This window comes from Vigna radiata, chromosome 6 (assembly GCF_000741045.1).
Source record: "Vigna radiata var. radiata cultivar VC1973A chromosome 6, Vradiata_ver6, whole genome shotgun sequence".
Lineage (NCBI taxonomy): Eukaryota > Viridiplantae > Streptophyta > Magnoliopsida > Fabales > Fabaceae > Vigna > Vigna radiata.
In genome coordinates this window covers 12,707,569-12,730,904 of record NC_028356.1, presented here as the reverse complement: position 1 = coordinate 12,730,904, position 23,336 = coordinate 12,707,569, and the positions used below count along the sequence as shown (strand labels likewise).

The window sequence follows — 23,336 nt, the reverse complement described above, 5'->3', positions numbered from 1 at the left end:
AAAATACCGGACAATTAAGCACAATTCCCTGATTAATTCTAGCACAATAAACTAAGTGAAATCAATAAAATATCGACTCATCACTTAGCCTTTTTCAATAGAAACTTAAGAGCTGCATGGTTAGTGTATACAATAACAAGTGATCCAAGCAAATAATGGGCAACATCTGAAGTCCTAGAAGCATAATATATCACTCTAGGCAATTTGTCAACCTTTTGTGTCAAAACGGCCCCTAATGCATAGTTAGACGCATCACACATAAGCTCAAAAGGGGTCGTCCAATCTGGTGCCTGAATGATCGGGGTGGTGGTCAAAGTTTCCTTCAGGCAATCAAACGCCTGCTTGCATCTGTCATCAAAAGCAAATTCAATATCCTTCTGTAACAGTCTGGATAAGGGAAGCGCCTTCTTGCTGAAATCCTTGATGAAGCGCCTGTAGAAACCTGCATGTCCAAGAAATGATCGAACCTCTCGCATGCAAGAGGGGTAAGGCAACTGCGAAATCACAGATATCTTAGTAGGGTCTACCTCTATTCCCTTTTCAGAAATGGTATGCCCTAGAACCAAACCTTGTTCAACCATGAAGTGACATTTCTCAAAATTGAGAACAAGGTTTGTTTCTATGCATCTATTCAACACTTTATCCAGACTATCTAAACATGCATCAAACGAGGATCCATACACAGTGAAATCATCCATAAACACCTCTATGCAACTCTCAAGAAAGTCGCTAAAAATACTAAGCATGCACCGCTGGAAGGTACCAGGGGCATTGCATAGGCCAAAGGGTATCCTCCTATAGGCAAAAGTGCCAAAGGGGCAGGTGAATGTGGTTTTTTCTTGGTCCTCAGGAGCAATATTGATTTGGAAATAACCAGAAAAACCATCAAGGAAGCAATAGTGAGATTTACCTGTCAGGCNCTCCAGCATCTGATCAATGAATGGCAGGGGGAAATGATCTTTCCTGGTTGCTTGGTTTAGCCTCCTATAGTCAATGCAGACTCTCCAGTTGTTCTGCACTCTTGTGGGGAAAAGCTCATCCCTCTCATTCTTCACCACAGTGAGGCCAGTCTTCTTGGGCACAACATGGATGGGGCTCACCCACTGACTATCTGAAATAGGGTAGATGATCCCAGCTTGCAAAAGCTTGGTCACCTCCTTCTTGATGACCTCCATAATCATAGGGTTTTGCCGTCTCTGTGGCTTCCTAACTGGCTTTGCCCCATCCTCCAAAAGAATACTATGCATGCATGTGGATGGGCTGATACCAGGTATGTCAGCCAAACTCCAACCAATGGCCTTCTTCTGCTTCCACAGCACACCAAGCAACCTCTCCTCTTGAACAGTATCAAGGGAGGTGGAAATGATCACCGGCTTCTTCTCATCATCCTCTAAGTACACATACTTGAGGTTATCCGGCAATTGTTTCATCATCAGACTCCACATCAATATCCATGACAGACACATCATCAACATCATCAATATCACAATCCTCATCAAACTCAGATTCAATGCATGGATGTAAAGAAGATAGAGAAGAATATTCCTTCTCATGCAAAGAATCAAACTCATCAACAACATATTTATCAATAATGTCCTCCAACATGTCTATCTTAAAAAGAGACTGGTCCTCAGCTTGAAACTTCATTGCATCAAGAATATTAAAGTGAACAACAATATCAAAAATTTCCATGGATAAAGTTCCAACACACACATCAATCTTGGTTCGGGCAGTTTTCAAAAATGGCCTGCCTAAGATAATGGGAGCAGATCCATGAGAGAATCCCTCCTCCATCTCCAAAACATAAAAGTCAGCAGGAAAAATTAATTCACCAACCTTAACCAAGACATCCTCTATGCAACCTGTGGGGTGTGTAACACTCCTGGTAGCCAACTGAATGACTACACCCGTAGGTTGCAAAGGACCAAGAGACAAAGATTTATAGATAGACAACGGCATTACATTAATCGAAGCACCCAAATCAAGCATGGCATTTTCAAATTTACTATTTCCAATCACACAAGGAATGCAAAATGTACCTGGGTCCTTGCACTTTTCAGGGATGTGCGGGACCGACTTACCGATGAGGGCAGAAACATTCCTACCCATGCTGATCCTTTCATTACCTTTCATCTTCCTCTTGTGTGTGCACAAGTCCTTCAAGAATTTTGCATCCTAGGAATCTGTTTGATTGCATCAAGTAGAGGTATGTTCACCTCTACCTTCCTGAAGGTCTCCAATATCTCCTTGTCCACCTCTTCCATCTTTTTGCTACGAACTGCCCTTGGAGGGAAGGGAAGAGGTATAGGTCGCTCAGGCAACGGAGGAGGCACACTGGTGGTGGTGGTGGAAGAAGAAGAAGGTCCACCTGGAGAAGAAGAACCATTGGGAGAGGAAGAAGGTCCACCCACCTCAAATGTCCTGCTCTGACCAGTCTGGTCCTCTTTTCTGTGACAAGTAGCAGGTGTGGGTGTAGAAGTGCGAGTTGGCTCTGTGGGCACAACAATTTGCTTCCCAGATCTGAGGGTGATGACACTCACATTCCTCGGATTTTGCACAGTTTGAGATGGTAACTTCTCAGAATTTTGTGACTATGCCTGATTTAGCTGTGTGGCTAGTTGTCCCATCTGATTAATCAAGCTCTGAATAGAAGCTCTAGATTCCTGCTGGAATTGGATATTCTAAGCATTCATCTGTTGCATCTGCTTAAACAAGTCCTCCAATGTAAGCTCAGAAGAAGGTTGAGGAGCTGGCTGGGTTGGAATCTCTTGCTGCTGTTGCCTTTGATATCTCTGGACATGTGGAGGCACATATTGTTTGTTAGGACCTGCAGCATGCTGGAAAAATGGTGGTTGCTGTTGTGGTTGTTGTTGTTGTCCATTATTGTTCCATCTAAAATTTGGGTGATTCCTCAACCCTAGGTTATACCTATTGTTGGACAAGTCATAACTTGGTTGTTGTGGCTGCCTGTTGGTTTGTATGTTCGCAGCAAAGGCTGGAGATGCATCATGGCCAGTAGGTTGCTGCAAAGTGGGGTAATCATCTATATAGTGCTCACTGGAGAGACATATACCATAATGTCGTGCAACAGATGTAGATGGAGATGTTGGTCTCTGATTCGTAGCCAGCTGTGACACTAAACTCACAAGGCAGTCAGTCTTGCCTTCCAATTTCCTATCATTCGATGATGAAGACCGGGTAACAATATCATGTACTCCCTTCACCACAATAGTATCACTCCTAGTGCCAAACTACTGTGAGTTGGAAGCCATCTTCTCAATTAATTCCCTGGCTTCAGTAGGAGTCGTAGCTCCAAGTGCTCCACCATTGGCGCCATTAATCATACTCCTATCCAAGCTATTGAGACCTTCATAGAAATATTGGAGAAGGAGTTGCTCTAGTATCTGATGGTGAGGACAACTGTCACAAAGCTTCTTGAATCTCTCCCAATACTCATATAAGCTCTCTCCACCAAGCTGCCTAATCCCAGTGATGTTTTTTCTGATAGCTGTAGTTCGGGACGCTGGGAAAAACTTTGCTAAGAACAACCTCATCATATCGTCCCAACTGGTGATGACTCTAGGCACTAAGCAGTACATCCACTCCCTTGCTGCATCCTCTAGTGAATAAGGAAATGTCCTTAAGAAGACTTGATCCTCAAGAACATCTTGAGGCCTCATGGATGAACACACATAGTGGAAATATTTCAGATGCTTATGCGGACACTCACCTGCAAGGCCATGAAACTTGGGCAACAAATGGATCAGTCCAGTCTTGAGAACAAATGGTACGTCCTCATCAAGATATTGGATACACAAGCTTTCATAACTGAAATCAGGTGCAGCCATCTCCCAAAAAGTCCTCTCGTGAGGTGGAGGTTGTGCCATAGTGTTCTCAGTGCGAAAAACAACATAATCAGAATCAGAATCAGGTGCAGATGTCGTAGATGCAGTATGCACAAAGTATTCAGCAGTGGATTCAGATTCAACAGTAGGATGCACAATATCTAATGGAACAGACTCAAAAATATACTCTAAAGATAAATTCCTAGAATGCCTAACCAACCTATGAAACGTCCTATCAATCTCAGGATCAAAGGGTGGTATGAATCTAGGATTTCCTCTAGTCATGCACTAAATCACAACACCCTAAAATCATGAAACAATAGCACAAAAATCTCAAACACACAAAACAACCTAAACCAACAAAACAAACATACTCACACATACGAAACAAATCACAAACTAAAGCACACACAATACACTAAAACAACGAAAGACCTAAAATCGAACCGTTGGTCCCTGGCAACGGCGCCAAAATTTGATGGGGTGTCGCAACCCATACAAATTTGATTGCATATTAGAAATGCAGTATAGCTAGGGAATGACCCCTAGGTCATCTCCCAAAGACCAATTTTGCGATTCGAGAATCGAGTCTAACACGAAAAAGGGGAGGGGGGGTTTGTGAAAGTTTTTTTTTTTTTAAGAATGCAAATCAACTAAATTAAAACACGCAAATTAAACCTAACTAACAATATAGAAACATATAAACACTAAAACTAACAGTACAACTAAATTATCACAACTAAAAATGGAAAATATTAAAGTAAAAGAAAATGATAAACCCAACATTGCAACAAACAATTATCTAGCTCAGTTAAAACTATTAAAATGCAACACTAAATTAAGAAGATGAAAAACAACTCAAAATACAATGCAAAATATTTTAAAGCAAAAGAAATAAACAACATAATTTTATTCTACCATTCATGTGACCAAGTGCTTTTACCAAAAGGGAATTAAATTTGCAAAGCTCCTAAAAAGTAAGCCTTGCCCGAGACCTCCCATTTGTTGGGCTTCCAAGTATTGGCTTCAAAGAAAAATGAAATTGGAAAAAAAATTTCCCTCATCCAGCCGTGACCATATGAAGCTATCACCAATGCCCCATCCATCATGTGCCTCCTAGCGAAATGCTTCCTTTGACCAAGAGATAAAAAAAATGTTGCAGCCAACTATGGAAATTTCAACACATACCCTCTTCCACGTGTCCAAAGACAAGAAAAAGAAGTCAATCATGTGCTTAGAAATGCATTGCTGCTGCCGAAAGATCACTGTCAATGAATAGTAAAGACATCTTCAACCATTAATCACCAAGTACTTGTTAAGCAATAAAAGAAAAATGAAATGACTTGATTGAAATTCAATCCTTCCCGAGGCAATGTTGTCACCGTCTGCACCATTCATTCAATGAAANTTTTGAAGACATNGTTGCCTTCCAGAAAGCCAATCAGAAGTNTGTTTCTCTTCCCAATAAGCCGCACACCAACTCTCTTCCATCTAATCACGGTAATTTGGATGCAATGCTGCAGAGGAATTCAGCCACCTACACCTAATACACTTATCATTCATTGAAATAAAGGAAGAAAGGAACTAATTCATTTTTTCAGCAGTCGTGACCCCACAACCATTAAAGTGAGTTGTCATTCTATGTGTACTTGTTTTTCATCAATCTATGTGAAAGCAATGGAAGAAAGAAAAGCTAGATGATTCTCGGTTGTTGGAAAGCTCAATGCACTTTAATTCAATGAAGAACATTCAAGAGAGAGAGAACATTGCAGGAAAAAACAAACGGTAAAAGAAAAAAAAAAACTTTATCTTTATTCAAGCAAGAACGTTGAAACCGTGAGCAACCAAAACACTCCTCTAGAAAAACATTTCAGCCCTCCGAAAAAAATGAAAAATGCCGAGAGAGAGCTCTATGCAAGTGATGGCTGCTCTCCAAATCCTAGGACCAAGTGTCACTAAATGAGAGGGTGGGGTCCACCATAAAGAAACCCTAGTGCCATGTATCCTGCCTTACAATTGGGCCCATCATGTTTTTGCCAAAATTTGGCCCAATATTACAAAACTTGGTTTAAAAAGCCTAATCTACTAAATCAAAATTTGCCTAATTCAAAAGTGCCTTTGTGGAGAGTTTTGAATGAATTGATGTCTTCCCTAATGTCCAAAATTGTATCTACAAAATTTTCCTGCAATAAATAATGCAATTAATTAGTTCCGAAAATTCAAATTAATTAAAATTAGAATTTCCGGTCAAATTAAGCACAATTAGCAAAAGTGGAAAAATATCGGACATTTAAAAACACTTCCTTGATTAATTTTTGCACAATAAACCAAATGAAGTCTAGAAAATATTGACTCATTAATAGTCTCAAGAACAATTCAGAGCAAGAGTTGTATCCAAGATGCATCAATTTTACAAGGTTATCAGCTACTTTGAAATTGTTTTGTTTGAAAGCAAAAAAGGGATGGACTGAATAAAGTTTCACAGAATTGTTGGAGTTACTGAAGGAGATGCTTCCAGAAAATAACACGTTACCTATACGTAATCACGACGTGAAGAAAATTCTATGTCCAATGGGTTTGGAATACCGAAAGATACATGCATGTCTGATAACGGTCTAAAAACCGTTATTTTTATACTCGAAATTGATATCAAATCACACCCTTTATGCCTTAGAATGAGCTTAGAATAATGCAAAACACTTTAGTTTGGTTTCAAGAGAGTCAAAAGTGGTTTTAGAGATATTATGCTTGTTTTTACATTGTTTTGGTAGGTATTGATGAGAATTGAATTATGGAAGTGAAGAAGGAAGGACTTAGACTCAATAAACGATGAGAAAAGATTAGAAGAAGGAGTCACGTCCACCGCTCAGCGCCATTTCCAGCGCTGAGCGGTAGCTTTCAGAATCGCCCAACGCTGAGCGTCGACATTAAGGGGAGAAGAGGAGAGTTGTTGTTAAGTCCCTGGCAAGTGTACCAGATCATTATCAAGTAATATAAAACGGGTAAGTCCGAGTATCGTTTCCCAAAGGACTCTTAGGCCTTAACTTTCATGTAAACCAATTGCATAAGACTTGAAAAAAGAATTAAATTTAGGTTTTGTATGCAAAGAACGAAAATAAACATGCAAAATGTAGTGAATCAATTGGCTAGAAAAGACTATGGATGAATGGAGTTGTTGGGGTTTACAATTTCATCTTATCCACCCTCTTATATCTACTCTTCGTATCTACTTTGCTTAATTATCATATTGTCATGCAAACTTTCATAGACTCTTCTTTTCTTCCTATTTCTTCTTCTTTCTTGAGTCTAAGTCCGTCCTAATTCACTTCCATCTTCAATTTTCATCAAAGTCGTGCAAAAGAATGCAAAAACAAGCATAATATCTCTAAAACCAACTTTTGACTCTCTCATGACTTAACTAAGTGTTTTACTTGATTTTAAGCTCATTCTAAGCCACAAAGGGTGTGTTTTGATATCATATTTAAGCATGAAAATAACAGTTTTTAGACCGTTATCAATGATCACCGTTGAGCGCCAGAATTGACCGCTGAGCGTCCTACGATACCGAAGCCCACCGCTGAGCGGTGAAATGGACGCTGAGTGCCTAACTTATGGGCCTGGGCCAAAATTCTGTTATTTTTCTCTATTATAAATAGACCCAATGCGGATCAGAGAGATATCTTTTGGCAAAGAGGGACGTCAAAGCATCTTTGCACTCCTTGGAGGCGGGTTTTTGGACGCTAAGGCTCCAATTTACCAATTCTAGGGTTCACTCTTTCATTCTTTCCATTAATTCCATCTAGTTTCACCATGTCCATGGTGAACTAATGCCTTTGTTGTTGGGGAACAATGTAGTCCTTTTGAAACTCTCTTGTATCAAATTTCTTATTTTATTTATAGGCTTTTATTATCAATAGTTTGAGTTTTCTTCTCTACGGATAGAGCTTGCATCATTTAACTCATTTGGTGTCATGATCTTTGATTTTGTCGATACGGGAACGTACGGGGAAATCTAGAACTTGGAGAATTCTCTTGATTATGAAATACTACCTAGGAATAGGAGTAGGACGATCAATTGCTTTAATCTTCTGTTATTAATGCATTAGTAATTTTTAGGGAGACTATGAATAGTAAACTAGTAATTATGGTAATAGGCTCTTTTCACCGAGGGATCAGGTTTAGAGTAATATAGAAAGTTGCATGAACATTAATAATAAAGCGAATTTAATACGAATAATAGATATAAGAGAGTGGATAAGGATGAAATTGTAAACCCAACAACTCTATTCATCCATATCTTAATTTTCCAATTGATCAAGTTTGCATTTACATGTTTAAATTCGGTTTTTGCATTACAACTACAAATTATTCTTCTTTCAAGCCTTATGCGATCAAATCACATGAACGTCTAGGCCACTGAGTCCTTTGGGAAACGATACTTGGCCTTACCATTAATTATTACTTGATACGATCTGGTACACTTGGTAGGGTGTAAACAAGTTTTTGGCGTCGTTGCCGGGGACTCGTGGTTAACATTTTCAAGTAGTGTGAAGTTGATTAAATTTGACTTTGTATATATTTTGTTTTATTTTATTTTTATTTTTATTTTTATAAAAAGTGCTTTTAGGGTTTTTGTTTCTTGTGTATGTAGGAAGCAATTCAAACCTGAAGCAAGAAAAGTTAACCTCTTTTCGAAGGATTGAGTGATAGGAGGGGGAAGAAAGTCAGACGTTCGTCTAGAGATCTATTCCCTTCTCTTGAAAGGCTATTACAACCCTCACCAGAGGTGTCTATGGTAAGGACAGAAGAGATGGCAGAGCAAGCTCCTCCTAGACGTACATTTGCAGATGCGTCAAATGTTATTGGCCCGTTTCACTTTAATAGTATTGCCATGCCAAGGGACAGCACAACTAACATGGTGATGAATCCTACGTTAATCCATCTGGTGCAGAACAACCAATTTCATGGGCTGTCAAATGAGAATCCATATGATCATTTGACAACATTCAATGAAATTTGTAATACAGTAAAGATGACTGGAGTTTCAGACGACAGTATCAAACTCAGTTTGTTCCCTTTTTCACTAGGAGGCAATGCTAAGTTGTGGTTAAATTCCTTCCCAGAAGGAAGCTTCACAACGTGGGAGACTGTGGCGTCTAAATTTTTGAATAAATATTTTGCGCAGTCAAAGATTAGCCAAGGAAAGTTGGAGATTTCTTCCTTCAGACAGGGCATGGAGGAAACTCTTGGACAGGCATGGGATAGGTTCAAAAGTTTGCTGAGAAAGACAACTATTCATGGGTTTGACAAAACAAATTTGGTTCTTACATTCCTAGGAGGCCTTAGTACGCAGTCTAAGATGATGTTAGATGCTTCAGCTGGAGGTGATATTAAAAGAAAGACTGAGGATGAGGCTTATGATTTAATTGAAAGCATGGCCGCAAATGAGCAAGAAACTCTTAGTGAAAGGGGCGCAATAGTGCAAACGAGGGGAGTTCTCCATCTACCTACTAAAGATGCGTTGTTAGCTCAGAATCAACTCTTAACTCGGAAAATTGATAATTTGTCAAAGATTCTTGCTCAACTTCCAAAGGAGATAAGAAATGTTTCTTAAGCTCAACAACTATGTGACTTTTGTGGAGGTGGCCATATTAATGGTCAATGTGCAGTGCCTGATGAAGCACAAGAGGAGCCAATTTTATGGGTAATCAGTTCCAGTATAGATAGGGTAACTTCAACCAAGGCAACTATAGCCAAGGTTGGAAGAATCACCCTAGTATAGAGCAGAATCAGTGTAACCAGTCTGGACAAACAGGAGGCCTTTTCAGCAATAGACCACAATAACCACCCTTGTGGCAACAAGTGGCTAGTTTGAATGAGCAAGTTAGAAACCTTGATGATAAATTTGATAAATTCCTAAAGGTGTATGATTCGCATTATAGGAGTCATGAAGCTAATTTCAGAACTCTGGAGATGCAAATTGGCCAACTTTCAAAGAGGGTGGATGTCACAGAGAAGAACCAATTTAGGGCTAATACTGATGTTAATCCTAAAGAGGAGTGTAAAATGGTGATGAGCAGGCATGAGAGAGGAGTTGAAAGAGTGATTATTGAGATCGAGAGTAGTGAGGATGAGGAGAGGAAAGAAAAAAATGAGAGTGAAGAAGAAAGAGAAATTGAGAGTGGAGATGAGAAAAGAGAAAATCACTATGGGCAATTTAGAGAGATCGTTAATCAGGTGATTGTTATGCCTTCAGTTGAATCTTTCCACCAAGTTCCTATTTACTCCAAGAGAATAAAGTACTATCTTGGGGATGTTATAGATCTTGAAGAAGAAGAAATTGAATAATAGAAAGCTTATACACGTCCTAAGAAGAGAAAACATCCACCCAAGATGAAAGATCCAGGGAGCTTAACCATTCCATGCATTATTGGTGAGGTGGATGAGGGAGAGCTATGCTAGATTCTGGGTCTAGTACTTATATGATGCCTTTATTTTTTTTGAAGAAAATTGGAGGGTGATGGGTGTCGCAGCCCATGCAAATATAATGTGCATAAAGAATGCAGTATAGGGCTAGGAAGTGACTCCTAGGTCGTCTCTCAAGGACCAAACTGTGGTTCGAGAGTTAGGTCTAACACGCAAGGGGGTTTTGAAAGTGTTTGTGTGATTAGAAAGGAACTAAGTTAAAACTAGAAATTAAATACGTTCAAACATAATTGAAAACATTTAATTAAATGAAAAAGCAACAAGACTGAACGGTCCTACAGATGACCGAACGGTCCTACATTGAGACCGAACGATCTCTAAAGCAAATGGGTAAATTCGAAATGCAGGAAGATAAAGAAACCAAACAGAATAAAAATCATAGTGAACGAGAACAATGAATTGAACATGATAGATAGCATAATGAACGGAAACAATAAACTGAAAGACTTAAAACGTCGTGCATCTGGAATAAAACGAAATACAAAAATGCATCAGTCCAATTCAATGTAACAAGTAAGCTAAACATTAAAAACAATTCATCAGACACAAGAAAATGCATTAATTGGAAATGAAATTTATAAACTAGGAAACGCATAAGTTGGAATTGAAATTGCTAAATTACAAAACGCATCTTCAGTTGTTTAATTGCAACACTATAGCTAGTGAATATAAGGCACATTGCAGAGGAACAACATAAAAAAAATAAAAACACAAGAACATTAAATTAAAAAGTGAACGCTTATGAAAAGTGTCTATCACAGCACATCATCACCAAACAACTCTAAAATAAAATAATGCATGGACAATAAAAGGGTTGAACCAGAATTGCTAAAAAGAAATATGAAGAACGTTGAAATCCATGAATGAAGAACAGTGAAATGACTTTAAAACATTAGCTTGCATTCAACGCTTGTGAGCTCCTTTCTAAAATGAAAAATGAGTATGTGTGCAGCGGTCTCCTCCGTACTCTTCAAGCAATGAAATGTAAAACTCCTCTCCCAGCACCGTGTGCTAACCATAACCCTCCATCCTTCCCAAAGAAATGTTCCAGGACCAACCTAACAGCAAGTGGAAGCCACGTTTTTTTTTATCATTCTCATTGAAATATATATATATATATATATATATATATATATATATATATATATATATATATATATATATATATATATCCTAACCTAGGGTGTGAGCTAGCTTTAGTCAATCCGCACAAAATGCTTCAAACCCGCTGGACCCCTCATTCACATATTGCAGTTTGCTTCCTTTTTATTCCAACCGGTGCCTTCTGGATGAAGAATTGAACTTGTTGGACTTTCCACTTCCTCCAAAGCTACTGGATACTCTTTACTCCAAGCACCTCCTTCACGTGGACCAGGCTGTGCACCTCCCAAATCCAAGTAGCTGGACCGCATGAAGGCTGCTTAAGTGCGTGTGAAGGTTGTGACATGTGCTTTGCTGCTGCATCACTGTTTTTAATTGTCCACACCGTGAACTGCCTAATTTTTTTCTTGCAGGTTGCTGCCCTCTTGAAAGCTGGACAGCGTGCTGGATGCTACTGTTGTTGGGCCATGGACATGTTGTTTACACCTTAAAGTTGGTGGATGAAGAAAAGAATAAATGGGCTGTAGCTGTTGTCTACATTCACGTGCAGCCCCTTTATATTTTTGGACTCCTCACTCCATTCTCATGGGCCAAAATGCATGTGTCTTCTTCCAAAGAAATTAAAATGTTGGGTGCTCATCGAAGGATCCTTCGCACCAAGGGCTTAAAGAAAAAGGAGGAAATGAGTGGGCCCATTTCTTTGCTGGCCTAAACGGGGGAAAGGTAAGATGGCATCTTCCTTGGCTTGGGATTAAACCATTTATCCATCATTGTGGCGATTTCCCTAATGTACCTTTCATAGGTGCCCGATATTGCATCAATTATAATCCTGTTTTGGTTCAAAGGCAGTTCGGGCATCCCATGAAAGGGGCACCTTCACCGGATTATCTCACAGCATTCTTCATCTATTATGAGGACGGGCATTGCACTGAAATGTTAAGGAAGGTTAGAAGCGCTTGGAAAAATGTTGTGAGAGCCGAAAAGGATTTGAGGGTTGGAGTGGTGGATAGCAGGGTTGGTTATCACGCCTGGATCCTGGAAAGGGTGGAGAAGGTCAAATTGCCTTTCAAGCCAATCAGTGACCGACCAGCTAGTGAAGAACCATTCCAGGACCTAGAGAGTGAAGAAGTGAAGCAATTAAAAGCGGAGATGGAGAAGTTGAAAGTGAGGAATGCCAGGTTGGAGAAGGAATTACAGATTGCGCGCAATGATTTTGTGGATATGAGGAATGATAAAGAAGATAAGTCGCGAGCCTATGAAGAAATAGTTAGAAGCCAAAAGGCTGAAAGAGACTACGTATTCCGATTGAAGCAGAATCTTGCAGCAGCAAACATAGAGCTGGCCATGAGAGTAAAAGAGAAGAATTCAGCTTTGGAAGAAGGGAAACAGTGGAAGCACCTCTATGAAGAAGCCAAAAAGGACAAGCGGGAAGCCCTGAAAAGATTAAGAGAAGCGCAAGTTCAAGTACAAGAAGTGGGGCATCAGATGAAGGAAATGGCTACACCATTTGAGGCGGAATTGAATCAAGAGCATTGGAAGCTGGCAGAAGCTGAAAAAGAGCATCAGGCCATGCTAAGACAAATGGAGGGTTACATCGAAGAGCAAGAAGAGCGATGGAGATCAATGGAGTTCAAAGAAAGGCATCAGGCCTTGGTAAAGCGAATGGAAGAGCACATTGCAGAGCAAGAAATGACTGTAAAACATTGGAAGGAAAGCTTCTCTCAGTTGGCTGCTTTGGCAAATGGAGCAATCGAAGATATCCCTAAAATGGTATTGGATGCCGAAGCAAGTATTCACTTTTATAGCCNGCCAGCAGAAATAAAACTTTTTATTAATCATTGTAAATGGCTAGTGGGCGAAATGAAGGCCTTTATTGCTAGAGCTAGGGATTGATGTAAAATTAGTCTTGTTCTTTCGGACAATGTAATGATTTGAGTTTCTTTATATGAAAGACTTGGGATGACTTGGGAAGTTTCATCGTGATCCTACGATTTCCCCCTGTCACTAGCATGCATCGTTTTTCTCTCGTTAGGCATATTTCATTTTCATCTAATTTGAATTAATTAAAATAATAGAGCATAAAAGTGAGGAAAAACAACGGCGAAACTTCCACGACATCCTTACAGGACCCGGGCTAATTCGAGAATTATGGAGGACTGGGAGGAAGCACACGAGGTTGTCAAGGCCGACATCAGCCAGCTGAAGGATCGGATCGGCCAGATCCTCGCCGCCATAGAATCTTTGAAGACTGCAGGAGAGTCATCGTCGGTACGGTGATGAGTGTCGCAACCCACACAAATTTGATGTGCAAATAAATGCAGTATAGCTAGGGAATGACCCCTAGGTCCTCTCCCAAAGACCAATTTTGCGGTTCAAGAATCGAGTCTAACACGAAAAAGGGGGGGGTTGTGAAAATGGTTTTGCCAAAAATTAAAGTCAATAAAGACATAGATGCAAACAAACTAATTTAGGCTAGCATGGTAATTAAACTAACACTATTAAAAACCTTAGACAACATTCAAACAAAATAAAATAAAATACTAGACCCCAACAAAGTGACAAACAAATATCCAACAAAGTTAAATTAAATTAAATGCAAAACTAAATTAGAGAAACTAAAAGGAAACTAATCCTACTATGCAAATTAATGCAAAACAAAGAGATAATTAAACATGTTTTTTCATCTATCCATTATGTGACCAATATTCATCTACCAATTGAAATTAAAAGGTGAAAATAGCTTGAGAAACTCCCTTGGGCCGTGAGCTCCTAGTCCACCAAGGCCCAACTTCAATTTTGACTTTTCTTCCTTAAATGAACATGCAAGGTGTGTTGACTTCTTATNCATGTGCTCCATACTTCAAGACAACAAACATATGCCTTAAACACACCATAAAACCATGCTTTCCTCCCTTTCCATGCAGCAAAAACGAAATTGTAAACACCAAGGCACAAATAAACGTGAACTACAATGCAATGCTTGCAAACAATGCTTCAAAAAAGTCCATAAGTCAAAAAGTGCTCAATTTCTCCTACCCTTGTGCCACATAAGCAAGGTCAAAGCAAATACAAACACAAAGCATCCCATTCTCCATGGCAATTCACGTAAGAAACAATGCAAGGAAAAAGCTTAAAGTGGAAACACTCCTTAGTCAAAATAAGCATCTCCTTTTGCTTGGCCAAAAGTGGCAAAAATTAAATGCATCATTTTCTCTCCTTTCTACACACCATTTTCGTTTTCTTCACCAGCACAAACATTAAAATGCTCTTTCTTCAACCATCAACAACGTGAATGCACCAAGGAAATCCAAACTTTCAATTGCAAAATGATTCAAGAGCAACAAACACAAACTTCTACTCAACAATCCACTTNTAACACTAANTTTTCTTCAACTTTCTTTGCAAAAACGAAATGCAATCCTTAGACCCCTTTGCTGCACCGTCCAGCCATCATCAACAAGCACAATGTCCAGCTTAAAATACTTCTTCCAACCATCAAACAAAAACCCAAGAAGAAATGGTCCAAACCTCAACACCCATACACAAGCTCAAGCTTTGTTCACTTCCAAATTTAACAAGAACTTTATTTTCATGATTCAACCAAGAAAACTAAATAAAAAACCTTGAATACTGCAGCAAGGAAGAAAGAAAAACGAAAAGCTCTTCAGCCGGGGCCGCGCCACACACCACAGTGATTGGGGGGATCGATAGCTTCATTGGAGCTAAAAATAAGCTGGAAATTCTGGAAGAGAGGTTAAGGGCCATAGAAGGAGTCGAAAGCTATGGATTTGGCGACGTTGCAAGACTGAGCTTGGTGCCCGGCGTAAAAATACCACAAAAGTTTAAGGCGCCAGAGTTTGAGAAGTACAAGGGTAAAACATGCCCTAAAAGCCATCTGACCATGTACTGCAGAAAGATGGTCACGTATGCCTATGATGACAAATTACTCATCCACTTTTTCCAAGACAGTTTGGCTGGGGTAGCATTGAACTGGTATACCCACTTAGAGCCATCTCGCATACGTTGTTGGGTAGACCTGGCCGATGCCTTCGTGAAGCAGTATAAGTACAACATGCATGTTGCACCCGACAGGTTGCAGCTACAGAACATGGTAAAGAAAGACAATGAAACTTTTAAGGAGTACGCTAAACGATGGAGAGAATTAGCTGCACAGGTCGAGCTGCCTTTGTACGATAAGGAAATGGTTGCGATGTTTGTGAACACGCTCCAGCCACCGTTTTATGAGCACATGGTCGGGAATGTGTCCTCGAATTTCGCCGACATCGTTATAATAGGTGAAAGAATAGAAGTTGGGTTGAAAAATGGGAAGATCGCAGGGGGCCCGTCTGCGATAGCCAACTCTAAAAAACCTAGTTTCAACCCAGGGAAGAAGAAGGAGGGGGACGTGCATGCAACATCGGTAATGCCTGTATGGAGGGGTCAGGCTCCCATAAACAATTATCGACCATACCTGGGCCAACTTCCCTATGCAGCCAATGCGGCATTTGCTCATTAAGTTAGGCCTCAACAACAACAAGGATTTTATCAACCACAACCTATCACAAACAATGCTTAGAGGGTTGGGACAAACGCGAGTCCAAATCTGAATGCAGGTCGAGGCACTTATCCGAGAAGGACTCAAGATAGAAATTTTGCTCATTTCACTCCCATCCCTACAACTTACACTGAATTGTTACCTCAACTCGTCAAAAAGGGTCTGGTGGCTATATGTCCGATGATGCCCATGCAGCCTCCGTACCCTAGAGGTTATGATGCTGATGCCAAATGTAGTTATCACGGGGGAGGAGTGGGTCATTCCACTGAGAACTGTATGGCCTTCAAACATAAAGTGCAGGCCCTAATCGACGCTGGGTGGCTGAAGTTTCAAGAGGATAAACCGAGCATTGATGCTAATCCATTATCCGGGCATGGAGGAGCCTCGACAAACGCCATTGAGGTTAAAAAAGGTGAGCTAATAAGGGATGCAGGTGAAATCCGAAGTTCTAGAAGGTTTATTTGTGAGGAGTTATTGAAATTGGGGTTTTTTAACGGTGATTATGATTTGGGAAAAGCATGTGGGCTTCATCCATGCGTCGAACACTCTATCGATGAGTGTGTCGAGTTCGAGAAGATTTTACAATATCTACTTGACCGAAACTTAATGCAAGTATACCATGAGGATAGGATGGAGGAGGTGTTTGCGCAAACTGGTGGGGAGTCTAATGTGACACTACCAGAGCCGTTGGTGATCCATTTCACTCGGACTACCCCTTCATCGGTAATTCAGGGAAGGTCGCCTGTCGTCATCCATACGCCCTCTCCTTTTCCTTACAAAAGCAAGAAAGTTGTCCCTTAGAGGTATGGGACACATGCAATCGATGAAGGGAAGCGCACGGAAAGTCAATCCTTCAGCCGGGATCCAGCTATTGAGAATATATCAGGCATCGGCGGAATGACAAGGAGTGGTCGAATCTTTACGCCACCAAACTTGATGAAAGAAGGAACTAGCAATAATGAAGCACCAGTAGCTGCGAAAGCTAAGGAGCTCTTAAAGGGGAAAGGGGTGCAGGCCGAGGAGACCCCTGACAAAGAAGACAAGAAAGAAATATCCGAGGAAGAAGCTTGCGAGTTTTTGAAATTCATACAGCAAAGCGAGTACAAGGTGGTGGAGCAATTGAATCGTATGTCTGCCTGAATCTCCCTGTTAGAATTGCTCATGCATTCAACCTCCCATAGAAAGCTGCTGATGAAGATACTTAGTGAGGCCCATGTGGAGCAAGGTATTTCCCTGAACAAGTTTGAGGGCATTGTTAGTAACATCACTGCTAATAATTACCTCACCTTTACCGACGAGGAAATACCTACTGAGGGGAGAGGGCATAACAAGGCTCTTCATGTCTCCGTGAAATGCTTGGACCACGTCATAGCGCGCGTTCTTATAGACAATGGCTCTTCCCTGAATGTCATGCCGAAAACGACGCTAGAGAAGCTACCTTGTGACGGGATGCATATGAAGCCAAGCTCCATGATTGTAAGGGCGTTTGACGGTAGTAAGAGGGAAGTAATGGGGGAAATAGAACTTCTGGTCCAAGTGGGCCCATGTGTTTTTCAGATAACCTTCCAAGTCATGGATATCCTCCCAAGCTATAGTTGTCTGTTGGGTCGCCCATGGATCCATTTTGCGGGAGTTGTGCCTTCCACACTGCACCAGAAACTGAAATATATCATGGGAAATAAGTTGGTGATAGTTTCTGGAGAGGAGGATCTCCTTGTGAGTGGGCCATCCTCTGCCCGCTATATAGAGGCAGCCGAGGAAGCTCTCGAGACAGCTTTTCAATCATTGGAGATCGTGGGAAATGCCTATGTGGAGCCATTTCCGATAAACCCGCATCTGTCTGGCGTCGCTATCATGGTGGCCAAAGTCATGCTGAAAGAAGGCTATAAGCACGGGAATGGTTTAGGCAAGTACAGGCAAGGGCGAACATTCCCATTGGAGGTGGTTGAGAACAAAAGCAGGTATGGCCTGGGCTACAAGCCCACCAAAGAGGATAAAAAGAGGCTTATTGAGGAAAAAAAAGAGCGCAGTCTAGCTCGTGTGGAGAGACGGAAACCAAGGGCGAGGAAGATTCACATTTGTGATATCAAGAAGAGTTTTCACAGTGTCGGATGGGTGAACATTAGTCAGATAGCAGTCGTTGAAGATGAAGATAGGTCTGAAAGCGCAGACTTCGTGTGGGCTTGCTCCCCAGATACGCAGCTCAACAATTGGAAGACTTTGGATTTACCCGTGATGCTTAATTTGAATAAAATGTAATTTTTGTTTTTTTAATTAATCCTATTGCTTCACCTGGGGCTTTAGGATTCCGGACTACGGGTTGACGTTTTTATTTTACTTTCAGTGTGATAATGAAATTGTGTTTGCTTGCGTTTTTATCATCATTTTGCCCTTCTCCGTCGTTTTCTTGTTTATTTATTCTTTTTCACAAACTTAAATAATGCAGATATGACAGTGAATGTTTTGAAAATAACAATGTCGATATTCCTAATTTTGAGCACCCTGTCGATAATACGGAAGATGATTATGAAGATGATTCGGAACCCTCTCCAGAATTAATGAGATTAGTGAAGCAAGAATCTAAAGAAATAAAACCTCACCAGGAAGGTGTTGAGGTACTCAATTTGGGAGATAACGATGAGATAAAAGAAGTGAAAATCGGTACTACCATGAAAGAGGAAGTGAGAGAAAGGTTACGTGTCCTATTAAAGGAGTTCAAGGATGTTTTCGCTTGGTCGTACAATGATATGCCTGGTTTGGATACCGATATCGTGCAACATAAACTCTCGCTTAAGTCGGAATGTCTCCCGGTTAAACAAAAACTGAGAAGGATGAAACCAGAGATGTCCTTGAAAATCAAGGAAGAGGTGCAAAAACAGTTTGATGCAGGATTTCTGGCCGTGGCAAGATACCCGCAATGGGTGGCAAACGTCGTACCAGTGCCCAAGAAAGAGGGTAAAGTTCGGATGTGCGTTGACTACCGTGATTTGAATCAAACAAGTCCAAAAGACAACTTCCCACTACCACACATTGACACTCTAGTCGATAATACGGCCATGTATTCGCTATTTTCATTCATGGACGGTTTCTCGGGATATAATCAGATCAAGATGGCACCTGAAGATATGGAAAAGACTACCTTTATCACACTGTGGGGAACATTTTGTTATAAGGTAATGCCTTTTGGGCTCAAGAATGTTGGGGCAACATATCAAAGGGCAATGGTGGCACTTTTTCATGATATGATGCACAAGGAGATCGAAGTGTATATTGATGACATGATTGCGAAGTCTGAATCGGAGGAAGGGCATGTTCTCAACTTAAGGAAATTATTTGAGAGATTGAGAAAGTTTAAGCTCAGATTAAATCCCGCCAAGTGCACATTCGGAGTGAAATCTGGAAAATTGTTGGGTTTTATTGTTAGCCAAAGGGGAATAGAAGTGGATCCTAACAAGGTACGAGCGATAGTGGAGATGCTTGCGCCAAAGACAGAAAAAGAGGTTCGAGGTTTTCTAGGTAGATTGAACTACATTGCTAGATTCATCTCTCAATTAACCGCTACATGTGAACCGTTGTTCAAGTTGTTACGTAAGAATCAAGCTGTGGTTTGGAATGAGGATTGTCAGGCCGCTTTTAAAAAAATTAAACAATATCTACAAGACCCCCCGGTGTTGCGTCCACCTGTGCCAGGAAGACCTCTTGTTTTGTATTTGAATGTATTGGATGAGTCAATGGGTTGTGTATTGGGTCAACACGACGAAGTCGGAAAAAGATAGCATGCCATATATTATCTAAGCAAGAAATTCACAGACTGCGAACACCGATATTCGCCATTAGAGCGAACTTGTTGTGCGTTAGCGTGGGCTGCTCATCATTTAAGGCAATACATGCTGAGTCACTCTACCTGGTTAATATCAAAGATGGACCCTATCAAGTATATTTTTGAGAAACCCGCTCTCATTGGAAGGATAGCTCGGTGGCAGATGCTATTATCAGAATATGACATTGTATATGTAACTCAGAAATTCGTCAAGGGTAGTGCCCTAGCGGAATACCTGGCTCAACAACCCATTAGCGATTATCAGCCAATGCAGCCTGAATTTCCCGACGAAGATATCATGGCCATATTTGAAGAAGGCAGAAAGGACCGAGACAAAGAAACATGGACATTATTGTTCGACGGAGCCTCGAATGTGATGGGGCATGGAATAGGGGCAGTGCTTATCTCTCCAGAGAAGCAGTACATACCCATGACAGCAAGGTTGTGTTTTAATTGCACGAATAACATTGCGGAATACGAGGCTTGCGCTATGGGTATTCGAGTGGCAATCGAAGCTAAGGCAAAGATGCTGGATGTATATGGGGATTCAGCATTGGTCATCCACCAGTTGAAGGGCGAATGGGAAACCAAGGATACAAAATTAATCCCCTATCAAGCTTACATCAGGGGGTTAATAGAATATTTCGATGCCATCACATTTAATCACATTCCGCGAGAAGATAATCAATTAGCAGACGCATTGGCTACTTTGTCATCAATGTTTGAAGTTGACCAAGACGCAGAATTACCAATGATTGAAATGAAGAGCCATGCAGAACCANNATATTGCCATTTCATCGAGGAGGAGGTAGATGGGANNNNGTGGTTTTTTTATATCAAGCATTATCTTAAGACNCGAGAATATCCTGAGAAGGCATCTGAAAACGATAAAAGGTCGCTAAGGAGGTTGGCTGGTAGTTTCATCTTAAGTGGAGATATTTTATACAAGAGAAATCATGATATGGTTCTCCTCAGATGCGTGGATGCAAAGGAAGTCGAGCTGATATTGAAGGAAGTGCATGAAGGTACATTTGGCACACACATGAATGGGCACTCAATGGCCAGAAAGATACTGAGAGCTGGGTATTTTTGGTTGACTATGGAAAATGATTGTTGCACACACGTGAGAAGGTGCGAGAAATGTCAGATGTACGCAGATAATATCAATGTGCCACCCACGACTTTGAACGTGTTGTCTACACCGTGGCCATTTTCGATGTGGGGAATAGATGTTATTGGAGCTATAGAACCAAAAGCGTCGAACGGTCATCGTTTCATACTAGTCGCAATCGATTATTTCACCAAGTGGGTTGAAGCCGCTTCTTATGCCAACGTGACTAGAAAGGTGGTGGCTAGATTCATAAAAAAGGAGTTGATTTGCAGATACAGGCTGCCTAACAGAATTATTACTGATAATGCCACCAACCTGAACAACCAGATGATGGCAGAGTTATGTGAGGAGTTCAAAATTCATCATCTTAATTCCTCTCCTTACCGTCCAAAGATGAATGGGGCAGTAGAGGCTGCTAATAAGAATATCAAGAAAATTGTACAGAAGATGGTAGTCACGTATAAAGATTGGCACGAAATGCTTTCATTCGCTTTGCATGGATATCGCACATCAGTACGAACATCAACTGGGGCAACACTTTTCTCGCTTGTGTATGGGATGGAAGCGGTACTTCCGTTTGAGGTGGAAATCCCATCTTTACGAGTTTTAATGGAAACCCAATTGGAGGAAGCTGAGTGGGTTCAAGCTCGGTTTGACCAGCTCAATCTCATTGAAGAAAAGAGATTGACAGCGGTGTGCCACGGACAATTGTACCAAAGAAGAATGAAGAAGGCTTTCAACAAAAAGGTGCGTCCAAGGGAGTTCCATGAAGGCGAGCTTGTGTTAAAGAAGATTTTGCCTATACAAAAGGATCACAAAGGCAAGTGGACCCCAAATTATGAGGGGCCATTTGTAGTGAAAAAAGCGTTCTCTGGTGGGGCCCTAATTCTCACAAGGATGGATGGAGAGGAGTTACCTTTACCGGTTAATTCCGATGCGGTAAAAAAGTTTTACGCATGATGATTCCGCGATAGGGGATGCTATTAAGGGATATTAACATAGTTTTTGGATTCTGTTGTATTCTGTGTCATTTTATGCAATAAATACCACATGGTTTTATCCATTACTTCATTCTTACGTTTCTTCTTTTGACATAATTCATGTCACACTGAACTTTATAGTAAAATAAGGGAAGAAGAGAGTAATGATAATTAAAGCATCACGGGTATATTCGTTGAACACAAGCTCGTTCCTGAAGGATGTCGTGAAAAAATAAACCGTAAAAAAGAAGGAAAAAGGGAAAAAGAAAGACGCGTGTTGAATCCGTTGTCAATAAAGTTTTCAAAGGCGTAGTACCTTCAAAATCCAAAGACACAATTTTGAAAAAATATTTCTTTAAAACAGGGAATCAGACAATGGCAGGGGGGGCGGAGTTTTTTCCTGATTAGTTATTTTGAGGGTAACCTGTGTTCTTTCCCTACCAAAGCATCTGCATTCATATTGCTTGAACCCTTAACCATTTCATTTCCCTCCAAAAAAAAAAAGAAAAAGAAAAAGCAACAAAAGATTGTCATGTCGGGGCGATTTCTCATCACAGTGCCCCTAACCTGTGATGCATTGATTGGGGAGCATAAAATAAGGATGTCTATTAGATCGAAAACCTGTAATGGCAGTCTAAGCAAAACAGGGCAAAGAAAAAAAGAAAAAGAGATTGAAGTCGGTGTGTCAGCCGCCGTGGAGTTTCGTTTCAGGTTTAAGGTCGGAGAAAGTAAGGTAAGCAAGCTTCAAAGTGACGTGTGGCCATTTTTTTTTTCTTTTCTTCTTCACCAAAATAATAAAAGAAATTTATCCAATTGCACCCTCTTTGAGCCAAAAGTTATATTTGTTTTCGTCACCCCTCGACAAGAATCAGTAGTAGGTCGATGTCAACCTAAAGGGTACATCAAGGGCATCTAAAATCAAGGAGAAAATTTCTGAAAAAGGAAATGAGAAAAGAAAAGTATCATAAAGGGCCGCAGTAGGGGCAACTAAAGTGAATGAACTAAAACAAAAAAAAAAGGAAAAAGAGAAAAGAAAAAGAAGCGAAACAATGAAAAAAGGGATGCCCAAATTTTTAAGTCCCTGGAGGTTTGTTGGCTTGACACCTTGCAAATGATTCTTGTTAGAATAATTCAACCTTCAAACACTTATTTGGGCCTTTACTATCCATTTCTTTCAAAACCCTTTGACCTGTAGCCACGGTACACGCCAATTAAAGTCCACGCCAACTGAAGACTGGTTGTCCTGATTTTTCTCACGAATTTAACTCTGGAACGAAATGATGTGGTGACTGACACAATCACTTGAAAAAAAAAAGAAAAAAAAAGAAAAGTAAAAATGAAAATATGATGTAAGGCCTCCCCATCAATCGTCATGTTAAGAGAGAATCGTCAAACTGGGGCAATCCTCCCTACCCAAACCTTTCTACTTTTCCAAGTC

General features: G+C 40.6%; 1 protein-coding gene and 1 pseudogene across 1 annotated transcript; one reads left to right on the top strand and one right to left on the bottom strand.

Moving 5' to 3' along the window:
- Window positions 1-2,159: 2,159 nt before the first annotated feature.
- On the bottom strand, window positions 2,160-5,336 carry LOC106763445. Its single transcript, XM_014647635.1, has 6 exons — window positions 5,264-5,336; window positions 3,815-4,006; window positions 3,473-3,730; window positions 3,256-3,367; window positions 2,713-3,174; window positions 2,160-2,520 (listed from the first exon to the last, which is right to left on the bottom strand). Exons 1-6 carry the CDS (start codon window positions 5,334-5,336, stop codon window positions 2,160-2,162), a joined length of 1,458 nt encoding a protein of 485 aa, XP_014503121.1.
- Window positions 5,337-13,580: 8,244 nt separating this feature from the next.
- LOC106763444 lies at window positions 13,581-22,003 on the top strand (annotated as a pseudogene).
- The last annotated feature ends 1,333 nt before the right edge of the window (window positions 22,004-23,336 follow it).